At 42.7% G+C, this 15,823-nt stretch overlaps 1 protein-coding gene across 3 annotated transcripts in view; it reads left to right on the top strand.

The window, feature by feature from the left end:
• The first annotated feature begins 214 nt into the window (after positions 1-214).
• KLF3 (KLF transcription factor 3) overlaps positions 215-15,823 on the top strand; it is a 28,190-nt gene continuing 12,581 nt past the window's right edge. The window contains exons 1-4 of one of the 3 annotated variants that reach the window (XM_065837165.2): positions 215-408; positions 4,465-4,503; positions 7,223-7,297; positions 10,930-11,026. In XM_065837165.2, the coding sequence (XP_065693237.1) occupies positions 10,970-11,026 (57 nt within the window). In that variant the 5' untranslated portion in view covers positions 215-408; positions 4,465-4,503; positions 7,223-7,297; positions 10,930-10,969. Of the gene's footprint in view, positions 409-4,464; positions 4,504-7,222; positions 7,298-10,929; positions 11,027-15,823 lie in introns of those variants that run through there. The other 2 variants (XM_065837163.2, XM_065837166.2) reach the window with 2 other exon arrangements.

A 15,823-nucleotide genomic window follows, 5' to 3' on the forward strand; every position in this document is an offset into this window, starting at 1 on the left:
CCCCGGCCCCTCGGCGGAGCCTCCACCCCGCGGGCGGGGAACCGCCCGGCCCGCCCGGCCGCGCTCCCCGCCGTGACCCTCCCACCGCCACTCACCCCGCCGGCCCGGGGAGCCTGGCAGGGCGAGCGGCGCCGGCGTCATGTGACAGCGCGGCCCGGTGCCAGGAGCCTGGGGGGAAGGCGAGCGAGCGGGCGGGCGGAGGGCGGGAGGGAGGGCGGCGGGCGGGCAGCTCCTCCTCGCACACACACCCGGAGCCACCGCGAAGGCGCCTCAGCCGCGGGGACGCGGGACACGCCGGCTTCGCGCCTCGGTGCCGCCGGAGCGCCCCCCAGCCCCCGCCACCTAGCGCGACCCCGGCACTGCGGGAGCCGACAGAGGCCCCGGCGCTCTCCGCATCGCCAGCCGAGCGTAAGTGTAAGGGCGGGGGGGGCGCGGGACGGGCTGGGCCGGCTGCGGGATGGAGGTGCCGGAGGAGGAAAGTTTCCAGGCGCTGCGAGCGGCGCGGAGCCCGGGGCGGCAGGGGCTGGGAAGCCGCCAGCAACCCGGGGATCCGGAGCCGCGGCTGGACGGGGTCTCCATCGGGCAGCAGCTGCGGGCAGGGGGAAGCAGGACTCGGGGCACGCGGGGGCTCACAGCAGGGCTCTGTCCGCGGCGCCTGGGAAACTTCCTGCGTGGCCGCTGGCGCGGGAAGGCGGCGGGAGCAGGGGAAGCTGCCGCTGTCCGCGGCGCCCGCCCGGGCGTGCAGCGCACCTGTGTGGCCGGCGGCGCCGCTCGGGGCCGGGGCAGCCTCACTGGTAGCGCCCTCCCCCCCCCGGCGGCGCTCCCTGGTGGGGGGGCCTGGGGCCTCCCGCCCGGCTGCCTCTGGCGGGAGGGCCTGCGGGCCGCCCGCCCCCCAGGGCCGCCCTCCCGCCGAGCGGGGCCGCAGCCCCCTGCCTTCCGCCGGGCTGTGACGAGCTCGGCCTCGGTTACAACCCGCGGTGTCATCGGAGCCCACGCGGAATATCGCGCCGGACCAAAGAGAGATGAACAGGATCGCGGGTTCCCCCGGTTCCGAGGGCGGTGGGGAGATGCGGGGCAGGCGCTGGCGGAGCCCCGGCAGTAGCGCCAGGCTGATCGGCAGCGCCGCGTCCCCAACTCAACTCCCGGTGAAGTCACGGCCGAGACCGGCTCTCAAAAATTAACCCCTAGTATTGTCAGATAACCCTTACGCATGATGTAGACAAAGTTAAAACCCATAGTGCCTAGGACAGCACCGCAGCAAGTCTGGAGTTAGAAATAACGACTGTAATTAGCTTCCCTTTTCTGGATACTTTTTTTTTTTTTTAAGCCGAAATGGGAATAGGAATTATTTGCTTTGGACCTTTGTCAGGTGAGTGCCTGGCACAGCTAGGGGAACCCTGGAAAAGGAGGATTCAGAAACAGGAGCCCACACTGGGAAGTCACAGCACCTAACCGGAGGTTTATGACAATGACATATTTCAGAGTAGCTCAAATCTTACAGGAAAAAAATACATTAAAGTGGGGTTTTTTTTGTGTACTCCCCTGGTGACTCAAATACCATACCTGCAGTGTCTGCTGTGTTTTATTTGCTTCCTCGCCTTTGAAAATTCAGGAAGTGTCACTATTTGTGGAGCTGAACTCTGAAGGTTTTATTATTGGGAAAAGCTGAATTTGAGTGGCTGATAGGAGAGCTCTGAAGACTTAACTTTATTTAAACTAACATCCATAAATATTTATTACCTGTATTGAAAATAAAGGATTACACAGCTGCTCACTAGTGACTTTTCTATAGAACACTTTTTAAGATGCACTGGCTTGATAATCACATGAGGAGCTGCTTCCTTGTGAGAGGAATTACATCTGGATTTGATAATCCTGCCTGAGCTAGGAGAGATTTATTTCAAACTAACTTTCCTCTTGTTTTTGAAGAATATTTTGTCTAATACCAACATACAAAAACCTGAAGCTGACTTGAGTGGCCTTTCTTGCAGGCAAATACTTCTTTTTTTTCCCCTGCACACCCTGTTACAGACCACAGGAGAGACTGGGGATAAGGGCAGGGAGGGGAAAAAAAAAGTACTAAATGGTCTCTCCATTCCTTGAGAAACCAAGCAGAATTTCCTCTAAGAAGCAGAGCTGCAAGGGAGCCCTTAGGTACTGTGAGGATTTGACCTGGTCAACACCTGTTTAGCCAAAAGTCTCCAGATAAATGATGACGTAAATTTGAGTGAGATTAGTTGAAGGCTCAGAGCTAATAGAGATGGTTATACAACCACCAAATTGCTTATATTTCCAGATATTCAGTATGAAGAAAATGAGGAACTATTGGCATAAAACCCACACCCACACATTGCTGTGCAGATGCTATACTAGCTGGTTGTCACCTCATGTGCCTTGTTAAACTCCAGCCATGAAACCCCACAGCAATTATCAGTGCTACCGTGGTACTCATCCACATAATTTGCTGCAACACGTTCTCACATCGGATAATACTAGACATCCCACCCATGATATATAAGTAACCGATGCAAAGTATGCAAGATAAGAACCACATCTTTGAAGGAAAATGAATGTTGAAGTTATTTTATTGCATGGCATCTAGACAAAATGTGCCTCTCTTCTGCCTCACATTGTCAGCTTATTTCATTTATTCAGCTGTATATTTGGGTGCTTCAAAAATAAAAGTAGTATATCCAGGGGAAATCGGGTCCTGAGATGAAGTCTGAGTGCATATGGAACAGGGATGTAGAAGGTCAAGTGTGTGGTGGCTTAGAAAAGCATTCTTGGGTGCACTGAGTGCTGTTGGTCCTCAGCTGTTGAGCAGTACTGAACACCGTCCAGGGGCATCCCTGCCTTCACAAACCGCTCCTGCAGTGCCTTGACCCCCTGGCTCTGTCCATGAAGAAGAAGGTGCTCGCTGTTAGGCTGGGCGCTGCCTGTTTGATGGCACGAAGCTGTAGCTCTGTTTAGCTACCGGCATTCTGTAAATACAGTAATAAACCAACTGGTGCTAGGGAAGGATTCAGCTAATCGTCATGACCTGTGGTGTCTAAAAATCTTGTTCCCTATGTTAAGGGAGCCTGTTTGTAAATAGGGCAGGTCCCCTGCATAAGGACAGTGTTTTTATTCACACCCAATGAACAAACACCTCCACCCACTGTTGTTGTTTTAAAAGACTCCAGCTGCTCATGAATATAGGGTCAGGGAGGGCCGCCTAAATGTTTCTCTGTGCTTTCTCCCCAGCACAGCCAGCAGAGCTGTTTCCTGTTCTTTGTTTCAAGGCTGGGGTTTGCGTCACACATTCCAAGTGGCATATGTGGTGCTCTTTCCTGTTTCAGGCTGTTTTCTGGCAGATCGGTAGCCTTGTCCAGGCCCCTTGTCACTGCCCCTCAACTCCCAATCCCCACCCAATGAGTTATCATGTCTCTACACACTCATGATTGCTTAAGATGCCTGCGTTATGTCATCATGAGGTTTCCAAGTTAAGCTTTAACGCACACCCTCGACTCCAATATAGTTATGGGGGTGAACTGGAGAGCTTCGTTCCCTTTGCTGAAAACTCGTGTTGGAGTCTGCAAAAAGTTGTGAGCCAGTTTTCTGCTCTCGCTCGCTCATCAGCCAATCTGGAATAGCTCCATTAAAGTCACAGAGTTACGCTGGTGTGAAGTGTGTAAGCGAGAAGAGAATCCACATGTGTAGGCTCATACTTGTGGGAGGGTTTTGGCCTCTGCCCTTACCCAACCTGAAAGACCCACTGTAAGTGCCTTGTATATCCAGATCTCAAAAGGAATAGATCTTTACTCCTTGTACAAACTAGAAGATTCACTGTCTCCCAGATGTAATACAGAGAATGAGGCATTGCTGGCTAACTTTTCTGTGGAGTAAGCAGATACGGTTGTCCCACGTTTTGTATTTTTGAAGGCATAAAAAGAACATTTTTTTACTGCTGATTATATACTTGTCCCCCCACCCTGATGCAGGCAGACATAGAGAAACATCATGAGGAAATTCAGAAAGGTAACATAAATCTTTCTGTTGCTTTGGATCTGACAGGAGAAGAGCTAAAGGACCCAAGCCAAAGCTCATTGAAATAAAGAGACTTGCATTAACTTCAGTGGGCATTGAATCAGGGCCTGGATGAAAATGCATGATGAAGTGTTTATTCTTCTCTATCACTATCACTTATGGGCCAGAATATGCTTAGTTTCTGTACACACAGAAGTACTTTCCCCCTTTCATTTTACCCCTTTTTTATTTCACTCATTTTTTAAGTAATATTTTAGTTCCTGCTCTTGCACTTCTGGATGCTCGAACTTAGCTGTTTGTGATCATTGCAAGTGTCTTTTATGAAGTACCTGAAATACATGCTTAAACTTCCTCTTTCAAAGCTTAATGGTATGTGAAAAATATTTGTTACTCAGTTATGTGCACATCCTTATGTCAACTTGTGTTTTGTCTGTTCAGAAATCCAGATAACAAGAAGTATTTGGCCACACAGTTTTGGTAAGTTGTTTTTTGATTAATTTGTTACTCTCGGTTGTTTTCACTGAGTTGTTTTTCTGTTAACTTTAGAATACCATGGATTAATTTATCCACTAGAACCCGATTCAGTATTTTAATTCTGGTACTGTTAATTTGCACAGGATTTCAGACATATTTTTTAGTCTTTTTTTTTTTTTCCCATGGCAGAGGAAAAGTGCTGCATATAATTGCATTCAATATTGGAAAATGGTGTGTAATAAATGCAGTAAATTTTGTGGTTCACACCTTTTTGTAGCCAGAAGTTCTAAAAAATCAAGGACTGAGATTAAAATTATAATAGTTTTGTAAACCAACTTTTTAATATTAATTCACACCACTAACAGGAGGTCTTTTAGAGTTCTTTCATGCTGTCAGCATTGAAGCTTTGTGTTTTCATTCTGAGGCTGGTAGCTTCCAATCCAGAATATGAAGTTTGGCAGAGCTGGTTTTAGGAGAGATTTAACCCTTCCCTGTTAAGCATCCACTTGATGCTGACGCTTCCCTTGAGGGTTTTGTAACCAGAGTTGCTATCTCCCACGGGAAGGAAGTGTAAATGTAGATCAGCCAAATGGAAAGATAAAGCTCTAACAGGTTTTCAATAGTAAACTAAGGGTGGAAAAAAGAAAACCATGCATGGTCTGCGTGTCACGCAGTCAGTGTGTGTTACCAACAAACTAACTTGATCCATGAAGGCATGACAGACTTTCCACGGCTAAGGATTCTGAGCTACTGTGATCACTGTCTCATCAGTACCCACTACATTGTCCAGCTCTTCTCCCTGTTGTTTTTGGGTTTTGTGTTTGCCTTTTTTTCCCACTTCTGTAGGTACATAAAAGTTCATTGACATTTGCCCTGTATTTAAACCCTCATTCTAATGAATTATTTAGGCTATTATTTGTAAATGTATGCTTCCATCCTTTAGGATTAGATTTTTTTTTTCTTCTTCCCCATACTATCAAAAGTGTGGAATCTCTGTTTCATATGTTACATAAACAGCAGAACCCTTTATGTAAGAGAACAGTATTTTCTGTCATTCTTCCCTCATAATAAAAATATAGGATTTCTATTTCTCCTTTCAAATTTTCTTAAAAATTAACCTCTTAAGAAAAACACAACAAAATACCAAAGTTCAGTTTGGAAGTGAAACATTATCATACCATTCCATATACTTCACTTGTTTTCAAAAGTCTGATCTTTTATCCTTACTAGACTGTTTCTCCTTCTAAGAAGTAGCTTGAGACAGGAAACCAGACAGCAGCCTGCGTTGATAAGGGAGAATATTGTCTAATGGAGGTGCCTCAAGAGCTTTTCTTTCTTCCTCCCTTAGGTTCAGTGAATGTAGAACTGAAGGTTGAACAGGGTTTACATGGGCTCCGTTTTTCCTTGGTAAAGGAGATGGTTTTTTAACGAGTACTGCAATAAATTTTTTGCCCAAATTTTTTTGCATACAAGAAAGCCATTTCCAGGCGCACAGCTTCAAAGAGCCTGCAACAGTATTATCGTAAATTTAATGGAAGTACTGATTGGTCTGCTACACGGCTGATAAATGATTACGTCAGAGCAGTTCTAGGTCAAACAGAGTGACATTGGTAAAGTTAGGATGCACGAGTTGTGTAAAAAACCCTGCATTTTTCAGCCTGCTTACAGTTCTGAAAGGAGAAAGGTAAAAGATTTGTAAGTGAATAAAAGGCAAAAATAGTTTAAAATACTAAATAACAGAATCCTATAGAAATATTCTTTTTTTCATGCCTACCGAGTAAAACTTGAAGCAGAAAGATTTTTTGCGCAGGTACCATTTTCTTTTTGCATGATATCCTAGCTTTTTCAACCGTTATTACCGTTTCTCAGTGCAAGTCCATTGAATAAACAGACACAGAAGGCTGCCAATCAGTGAAACATCTTGCTGTAGTAGTTCTTCATGATTCCCCCCTGCTCTGTTTTTCACGGGCCGGCTGCTCTGGTCCCTTCCCCCAGCACAGTGTCTGGGCTGCTGCTCCTTCCCCTGCTGGCTCTGACCCAGTCTCACTGCTGGGCTGGAGTTTCTTTGCCTGCTGCTATTTTGGGGCCCAGTGCAGTGAAGCATTTGCCGACTTCCCATTAAAGTTAATAGACATTTAGAAACACTCTTCTTTTTTTTGCTGACTCAGGTCTTGATGAGCAACCGGTGCAGTTAAGTGCAGACGTATCTTGTTACTAGCCCTGGAAAACAGCTTTTCGTACTTTTTTCCGGGGAATTCTGCTCTCAGAAACTGAGTTTTCTTTGTCAAACTGTCTTTCCAGAAGACTTCTCACCCATGTTCAGATAACCTCCCCACCTTTTGGATTTCATCAGTGGAGAGTCTTTTGATATTATCACTTCTCCTCAGTATCAGGGGAAGCTTGACTGGAGGCTCACAGAAGTAATAGTTTTACAGCAAGCACCCAAGTCCCGAAGGGGTTGGAGTGAAGAGCTTTGGCCACATGGCTGATGTTGGCTCCTAGATGATACCAACAGTGCTGCAAGAGCTGCAGTGTCTTTGCAGAGAGTGCTCGTGCAGTGCTTATTCAGCAGATATCATTACATTATTCTGTAATTACACCAACAATAACAGTCATACGTTGAAGCTTCTAGACAAAGCCTCGCTGTACCACGGGGCAGCATTTCTTGCTTCCCCCAGGCACAAAGACTGGGAAAGCAAACTCTGTGCATGCTTTCATGCAGGGTGAAGAGAGACAGAATTGATGCTCACCACCCCCATGTCCGCACCAAGAGGCAGGTCACTGACTGCTCTTCCAGGTGTTTAATGGGAGCAAAGGCTCCACGTTAGAGGGAGCCTTTGTAGTTGTTGGATGTGCACAGTCACAACTGGCCCTGCACCCCAGCCTTTCCCACCAAGTCAGCAGAGTTGGTGGACTTTGAAGGTGGGTGCACAGAGCTGCTGGGAGTAGCTGCAATGCGGTTGCTCTTCTCCAGCTGCTCTGCAGTGCAGATGTGTAGCCTGGGTGCATTCTTTAACTGCTTTGCTTGTTTCATCCAGGATAAATAATCTGTACAAGCCCTTATTGTCAGAATACATGTTAAGTACCTTAGGCCTTCATTTACTCTTAATTATGTCTGTGAAACAGTAAGCCATACCTGTCAGGAAGTTAATATCAAGAAGTCTTCAATCCTGACAAGGCGATGAGCGCTACTGATGATGAACTTCCTTCTGGAAGGGATACCTCACTGCATATTGGATCATAAGGGCAGAGTTTGTGCTTTTTCTGGCTTGCTGTCTTCACTGGACTTCAGATAGGAAAATACTGAGGGACTTTGCCTGGACTTTACCTTGCACCTGTCCTTATTTGCATACAAATACCAGTTGCTTCATTTGTCTTTCTGAAGTACAGGGTGTGAGCAAAATCTTATCAAAAGCCATGTCCTGTTTGGACAAGTTGGACTGACTTGGCAGAGATCCACAGGGTGGAGTGGATGGGAGGAGGCAAGAAAGTAAAACTGGGTGGCTTGTTAGCAGAAAAAGAGAGGGAGAGAAAAAAAAAACAGAGAGGGTGGAATGTTTGCCTACTGGATTGTAGTTAATTATTTAGTTTCAGATTACATGCATTCTAAAGTCTTTCAACTCACATGAAAAAAAAAACCTTTAATGCAAAATAGTTTATCTAGTAATGTGAAAGACAAAGGCCCTTTTTTAATATGCTTGATATGAATATATTATCTCCTTACTGTTTTTTCCAGGGTACCTCAGGAGTAAGAGACAATATTTTGATTTTCCAGAAATTAGTTGTATTTACTAAACAATTTGTGGGCTTTCAGACGAGTACATTATGAAATCCGTGTATAAAGTAGAACCCAACTGTTTTTTCATTCCTCTGTAATAGAAACAGATAAGACTGTTTACCTTCCCTATCACCCCCTTCCCAAATGTTTAGGAGAGAGAGATTGGGGGTTTTTGAGTTAGTAGGCATGATTTTACAAACAGATTAGGAAAAACTACTGACTTTTTAGTAGAAGTAGCATGCTTTATTTGTTTGACTGTACATGCATGTATTTGCTTGTGAATGTGGTGCAAGCAATTAATTTGGAGCATTGTTTTAAATACAAAAATAGTTGTTTTGTGAGTTTATTTGCAGCCTCAGGAAAGTCTCCTACTGAGCTAAATTTTAAATGCCAGACCCAAAGCTGGTTATATTGACTCTCTAGCAACTCTGTTAGTTTCCACCAAATAAGTATTTGACCCTCTGATCTGGACTGACAGGACCAGGAGTTATATATTAATTCTTGAAAAATGGTTTTCATTCATTATCAAATGGGGAAAAGAAACCTACCACTTAAGACTAACACGATGAAGAAGAGCTCAGTTTCTCTACTACGATGCAGCAATAAAAGTAATGTTTGCCTCTGCTGTGCTTAGATGACTGCACCTGAGAAAGACTGAGAATTACTTTTCACTTTTATTCAGTGCAGGACGCTTTCTGTTGTCTGTGCCAGACTAATTCTTACAAATTAACAAGAAACACTCAAATGTGTAGCATGACGTGAAATGTGTATCTTTGACACACTTTCTTGGAGTAAAAAGTGAAAAGGAGTCTTAAACCAAAGTAACTCTTAAGCCAAAGAAAATCCCATTTTAAAACAATAAAAATGACAAAAAGAATAACCTGGGAGCATGACTGCTTACTTAGGACCAACCTCTCTTCTCTACTCTCTCCTTTCTCCTCTCTCTTTCTTCACTAAAGTACAAATTGATGTGTCACTTTAGCTATGCACTTACAAACTAAAATTGAAAGTTTCTGGAAACCTAAAAGTAAGTATTTCCAAGTTCTTATATGTGAGGTCTGAGAGGTTACATTTTACTGTAAACGTTTTTTATGTCTAAAAGCATAAGTTGTGGGTTTGGTTTTTTTTCACAGTGCATGGATATGTGTAGGAACATGTGTGAGATGCATAGATACATATATATACATCTATATACATATATATTTTAATGCATAGATATGTAGATATATTTCTCAGAATATAGTCTTCTGAAACATTAGTTTTAGCTATGTGAAATGTTAAAAACCTGCAAAAGAGAACCAGTCAGAGAAAAATAGTATAATTAAAACCTTCTCACAAACATACTTAAAGTATTTACAAAATTATCTCAGCTTTTAGGAAATAGTGTGATCTTACACAACTGCTTCTAAAATAAAGCTACATGTCAAGTTTAAACTGGAAATTGCATTGAGCTGCTCTGTTTCTTTTTTATTTGCGATTTGGTTTTATCAGGCTTTTGTAAGAATTACGAAGATACTTTACCTCTCATACTTGTTTACATTTCATTATTCAAAATGTATACTGTTGTAATGTATTTCCCTAAGTCTTTATTCATATACTTGAATAATTAATGATAGACTAGTAACAAATCACATTACCTATTTCTGGAAGCTCCTAACAAGTTTTTATCTGTAAACACGCCTGATAGTTAATTGCAAGATTGTTCATTAGTGTATGCTTATTAGAATTGTTTTTCTTTGAGCAGGTCTGTCTTAAAATTTTCATTTAAATTTCTGGGAAAACATTCTGGCCACAACTACAAATCTGTTGTTGAGCCTCTGCCCTATTTCCACAGGGTGCAGTTGCCGGGCAATGTTTCTGGCTGGATTTGTTTATTTCCAGTGCCATCTACTGGCCAAAACTGCATTTATGTAATTTTTTTTGTCCTCACATCTCTATAGGAGGTCATACCACTTCCAGGCAGGGCTGTGAACCGTACAGTGTATGATCAGAACGTGCTTTTTAGATAAGCTAGGATTGGACAGATGAGGTTGAACTCTCTGTAGAATAAAACAACTGAAGCTGTATGGCACACAGCCAGGTTTTTGAAGTGTTTTTCTTTTCCACAGTTAAAACAAATTATCTATTAACTCAGGGAAATAACTGAGGTATTTTTTATGTGGAGACATGACAACATGTTGAATATACCTCTCCAAATTAGTCTGGGATTTTAGTCTTTCTTTTGCATTGATTTCGATGTCACTATATTTGAAAGTTTCAACTTTTCTATCAGGACTTCTTGTATAATATAAATAAAATTATTCTGGAGTAAAATACTGATGAAAAATGCCTGGTCTAAAGGGTGATGTGTTTACGCACTGACAGTTAATGGAAGTGATAATTCTGTGATCTTGGTATCCTGACATGCACAATTAATATTCAAATTAACTTTCATTAAAGTGAGCAGATGTCGCTTTGTTTCACTAGCAATTGGGAAATGATAAACTTACAATAACTGAGATATTTAAACAAAACCCAGTCAAATGTTTAAGAAACTGTGCTAGAGATGGATAAATATTCACAGTAATCTGATGAAATAGCATGTCCTTTACAATTCAGAAAGCTGATGGGGGTTTCCTGCAGCTTTCTCATACCGTGTCTTTCCCCTGCAGGCCAGGACAACTGAGGCATCAGAACAGGCGAATAAAGAAGATGCTAATGTTTGACCCAGTCCCTATCAAGCAAGAAGTCATGGAGCCTGTGTCAGTGGTAAGACTTTTAAAATATATTAGCCTTAGTGATGACCCTGTAGTTTTTCCACCTCTAAATTTCACCTTTAAATTGGACTAGCTTAAGAAAGGCTGTGAAGCTGTATTTTGCTCTTGGAGCAATCAAATTCACATTCTACGAAAACCCTTTCTGTAGTTTATTAATTTATTGCCTCTAATGACCTTACCTCTGCGGGTGCTCCCATCCCCAGAGCAGAGGAGAGGACATCCAAGTACTCCTCAGACACTGCGCTGCAAATATGATCTCTGCAGCTCACACTCCTGATGGCGCTGAGTTGAAATGAAGCTGCCAGACTTCACAGTGAAGTGGCAAGAGCCCGTGGTTGGGATGTTACACCTTTGAGCTAATTGAACAGCTTCTCACTGTCCCCTTTTCTGTTCTCTCTTGGTTTTGGCAACATGTGCCTGGGGTTAACTTTATGCTCTGAGCAGCAGAAAATTAATCCTGCCAAAAAAAGCAATGGCTTTTTGCTGGGCAAGCTGGGCACATTATCTTACTGTGTGAACAGATGAGAGCCAGGGTGGTGGAGGAGGAATGGGGAAAAAAGGGTAAGGGGAGCTTTTTCTTTTCAGTTTGGTTAATTTTCCGTCACCTTGGTGTACAGGGTCATCTCAGAGAAAAGTCTGATAAACAAAAGCAGGAGGACCATGTAGCTGGAAGGGGGACAATGGGAATTGTGATGGTTTAGGCTGCCAGGGTAATATGGCCTTAGGAAGCAGTTTCACATATACTTCACCTGTTCAGCCGCAACCTGCTGAAGAAAGAGAGGGTTCAGGCTTTTCTCTCTCCTTTACAGTGCTGTGTCTTCTTTGTATGACATGAAGCAGTTGTGTGGCCGCAGAATGATTGGGATCCTTTGGATCAGCTGATTGAACAGCCAGAATTGCTAACCCACAAAAAATACCCTTATTTTTTGGTTGGGTCAGGAAGCTGATATGGCTCATTCTGTGCAGCTGTTCAGTGCAAGAGCAAGGGAAGGGGCAAGGACAAGGGAGCGGGACCTCCCCTTTCAGCAGTAGCCTGCAATAAAATCGTATTAAGTGTAACATGAGACCACACCCCCAGAAAGGCTGATCAATTAAAATGGTGAAGTCAGTGTGCATAAATTAGAGTGCATTAAAGTCATGCTCTGAATGGCATCTTTCAGTGAAAAGTGTGCTTCCTGTTTTATTTAAAATGTAGAATAATTGTCATAATTTAAATGTATCTGTAAGCAGTCTGATTTCTTCAGTGCTATTAACAGTTTTTGAGAGTTCATATGCATTTTAAAACTACAGTTTGAGTTTCATGGTGTTTATTTACTTGAAAACAATGGTAGAAAAATAACTGGTCTATCACTGAGAGTGTAAGTATGAAAACCCCAATATTGGGGTTAAGAAAGAACCTTAGTATTGGCCAATCTCTCTGTCACTTCAATGACAATTACTGCATAACCTTATTAGTGGTGATCAGCTACGCTTATCTAAGGATATCTAATGGTGTCAATCAAAGGTAGAAAATGGGTCACCTTTACAATAGAAGTGTCTTTACACAAAAAACATTTCTAAGTCAAGTGCTTTTCCAGAGACTGTAGTTCCAAGTGTTGCTTCTTCTACACCACATGCTCCTTGCAGAGGTGTGGTACCATCCATGCATTGGATCTCTGGAGTCATCTTGGATGTTCTGTACCTCGTTGTCATCACTCTGACCACCTGCTAGAGACTATTCGGAGCATTTCACCAAATCTGTATGCTTTCCTTTTCTTTATTGCATAATGAAAAAAAAAGCAGGAAAAGAAAAGCAGAAAGTCCAGAGGAAACAACATTTTTTGAGTGAGGTTCCCCTCATGGAGATTGCTCTGGTTTCCCTTGGGCTGAGGAGTGTGTGTGTTTTTGATTCTGTTTGCACACGGGCTGTGTAGCCCCAAGCCCTCAAGGTCCTGACTTCTCCAGCACTTCTTGGTCTTTGGTCTTCCTTGGAGCCTCCTTGGCTCCCCAGCAGAAACTGCTCTGGAGACACCTCTGAAAGGAGGAATCGTGGTATGGAGAGAATGTAGGAAAGGAGAGCAGGCAGTGAGTGTGTTGGTTTTCTTGACCTTCTGAGAAGGCGAAGGAAAGAGAACCTGTTAGTGTGATGTTCTGGAGGTGCTGAGTGTAGCATTCAGTTCACCATGGGCTCACATAACTCAGGATTCGTAAATCAGGATTTATTTGTATTGTATCTGCCATTTCGACAGTATCATTAGAGACCAAACTAAATGGATCCCCTTAGGAATTTTCCGTTACTTTACCCGAACATACACTGTTTGTAGGTACAAAGTCTATCTTCAAAAAATCCCATTAGCTGGAGTGGGAGAAGGAAACAAATTATGGTTTTGACACCACTGTATTTCAGGGTGTGTGGCTGAAGGGATTAACTATACTTGTCAGATGACTGAAGCTCGCACCCACAGGATTTCATCACTGTACCAACAGCTCATGCTATTTATTGAATTAAATTATTGAACACATTTTGTGGTGCCTCTTAATGAACTAGTGACAAAGTGTATCTAAGTCCTACCTAAATATTTGCTGTGAGAACTTTTTAACCATTCGGACAAATACCAGTTACACTTTAGTGAAATACGTTGCCTTTTTATGTGTTATCATCGTTCTTTGAATTTAAATAATTTTTCTCTGTCCTTCCTTCAGTCCCAAAACTCCTTGTTTCACCTGTTTTTAAAGGTAGCTATGTGCTACATGAGGGGTTGAGGTCGTAGGTGGTGTACTAGAATACAGATTTCATGTGGTGAGAATCATGTAGTAGCTACTGTTTGTATTAAATGCTATTTGTCCTCGTACATGATACTGATTTGACAAATAGTCTAAGTAGGTAAGTGGGTTCTTCACCTTCTTCTGTTTTTCCAAGAGGCTGGCCACATTTTTTAAGTTAAATTCATAGGGTCATATAGTTTATAAAAGACTTGGTGAATTGCTTTGAAATCTGTTCACCTGGACAACAAAGAAGGTGCTTTGCTGTGACAGTGTAACAGAATTTACCAAATTATATCGGATTAGTGCTTAATGTTTTCTTGTGGAAGCAGCAGTCTTACGAGTGGTGGTGATGTGTGTGCTTGTGACATATTTGGCAAGTCTTTATTCTTGGTAGATTGTCAAGAGGAAAAGCTTGGTAATTCTTTCTCCTTTTGGATTTATTGATTTAATTGTGTGAGCCACATGGATATGACTCAACAATATTAGAAGTTCCTTTGATTTATTTTCCAGTTTCTTTGTAGCTTCAGTGCTCTGGGTTTTGTTATGGACAAACAGCAAGAAAAGGTAAATTAATTGCTTTGTAAGGCCCAAAGAGGGAAAATTATATAAAACACAAAAAATGGCTAGCTGGAGACTGCAAAGGAAAATATGTTGAAATACAATCCTGCATCTTTATAGTGATCTACTGTAGTGGCATAGTATTCTGCACAGGGATGTTTAGGAAAGCAGAATTTATAGGAAGCTGGGAGTTTGTTGGGTTTTTTTTTAATCCGAGTCAGACCAAACTCCCACATACATGGTTAATTCCCACAGCAGAAATCCAAGGAAGATGTATCACCTTAAATATTTTCAACAAACATGATTTTCCATTGTTCCATCAGAATACTTCCGTAAGTTCTAGAACAGGTGAGAAAAGGCTGCTCTGGCAAGGCTATGAAGGATACTTCATTCCTGCAGTTGGTGACATTGGGACAACCAAAGAGGCAGTTGGGCTTTTTTGTTCTTTGCTATTTTTGGTGTTCCCTGTTTACAGAGCAAGACTGTGCAGTCTTCCATACCCTCCCATCCCGCATCCCGCAAGGGGTCCCGTCTGCTTCCCTGGCAAGGGAAGGGAAAGGGACTTCCCACATTCGAAAGCAGTGGTTCATGTCAACCCAGTGGCCATTGCTGTGTCCCAGCGAGCTAGAAACTGAAACTCTGCTTTGCCAAAACAGACAGCAAGCTTAACTTCATAACCAGGAGATAGATCTGAGTGTGACCTGCTCCAGACAAGCAGGGTTTGAACCACGCTTCATTGGCAGTGAAACAGAACAGTTTTCCACCAAATAGTGTCTGATTGACAGCAGGTACTCTCATTTTCGTTGTTGTAGCATCCTTTCTCAACTTTTTCACCCTTTTTCTTCCCAGCATAGATAATTTGTCACACCACATTTTTCTGTCACAACTTTATCTGCAGTTCAAATAGAAGCACAAGAATGAAAATCACAGAAGGAAGAAAAGTTTGGAAAGATTATTCAGCTTCCCAAAACTGCCAGAAAAAATAGGTGACATTAAATTTGTGCCAGCTTAATTACAACAATGAAAACCTATGCAAAATAATGCAAGGTATATGGGTTAAAATACCAAGTCCCCAAAATAATCACTCCTTAAAAACGTCATTGTTTTCTTCCTAATTCTTGGGAAGTATTTCTTGCTTGTCTAAATATATTTTACTTAATGTTCCTAGTTTACAGTTCTCTGCACAACATCTTGAATAGTTTGGTATTTTTGAAACACACACACCTGGTGTTACTTGAAGAGTTGAAAGAGGATAACTCTTTATATAGAAAGGTTACAGCCTGGAGATGCTTCATTCTTAATAGACTCATTGATCGAAAACATTCCATAAGATTCAAATTGCATTGACTTTTTCCTTTCTGGTATTCTTGCAACAGAAGAAGTGTTAGTAGGTGTGACCTTGTGATTGTCCCTGGCAAACCCACGACACTGTAAATGTGCCAGTGCTGAGTGGAGGAACATTTACAGTTGGTCAAAGCTGAGTAAA

The sequence above is a fragment of the Patagioenas fasciata genome, chromosome 4, assembly GCF_037038585.1.
Source record: "Patagioenas fasciata isolate bPatFas1 chromosome 4, bPatFas1.hap1, whole genome shotgun sequence".
NCBI lineage: Eukaryota > Metazoa > Chordata > Aves > Columbiformes > Columbidae > Patagioenas > Patagioenas fasciata.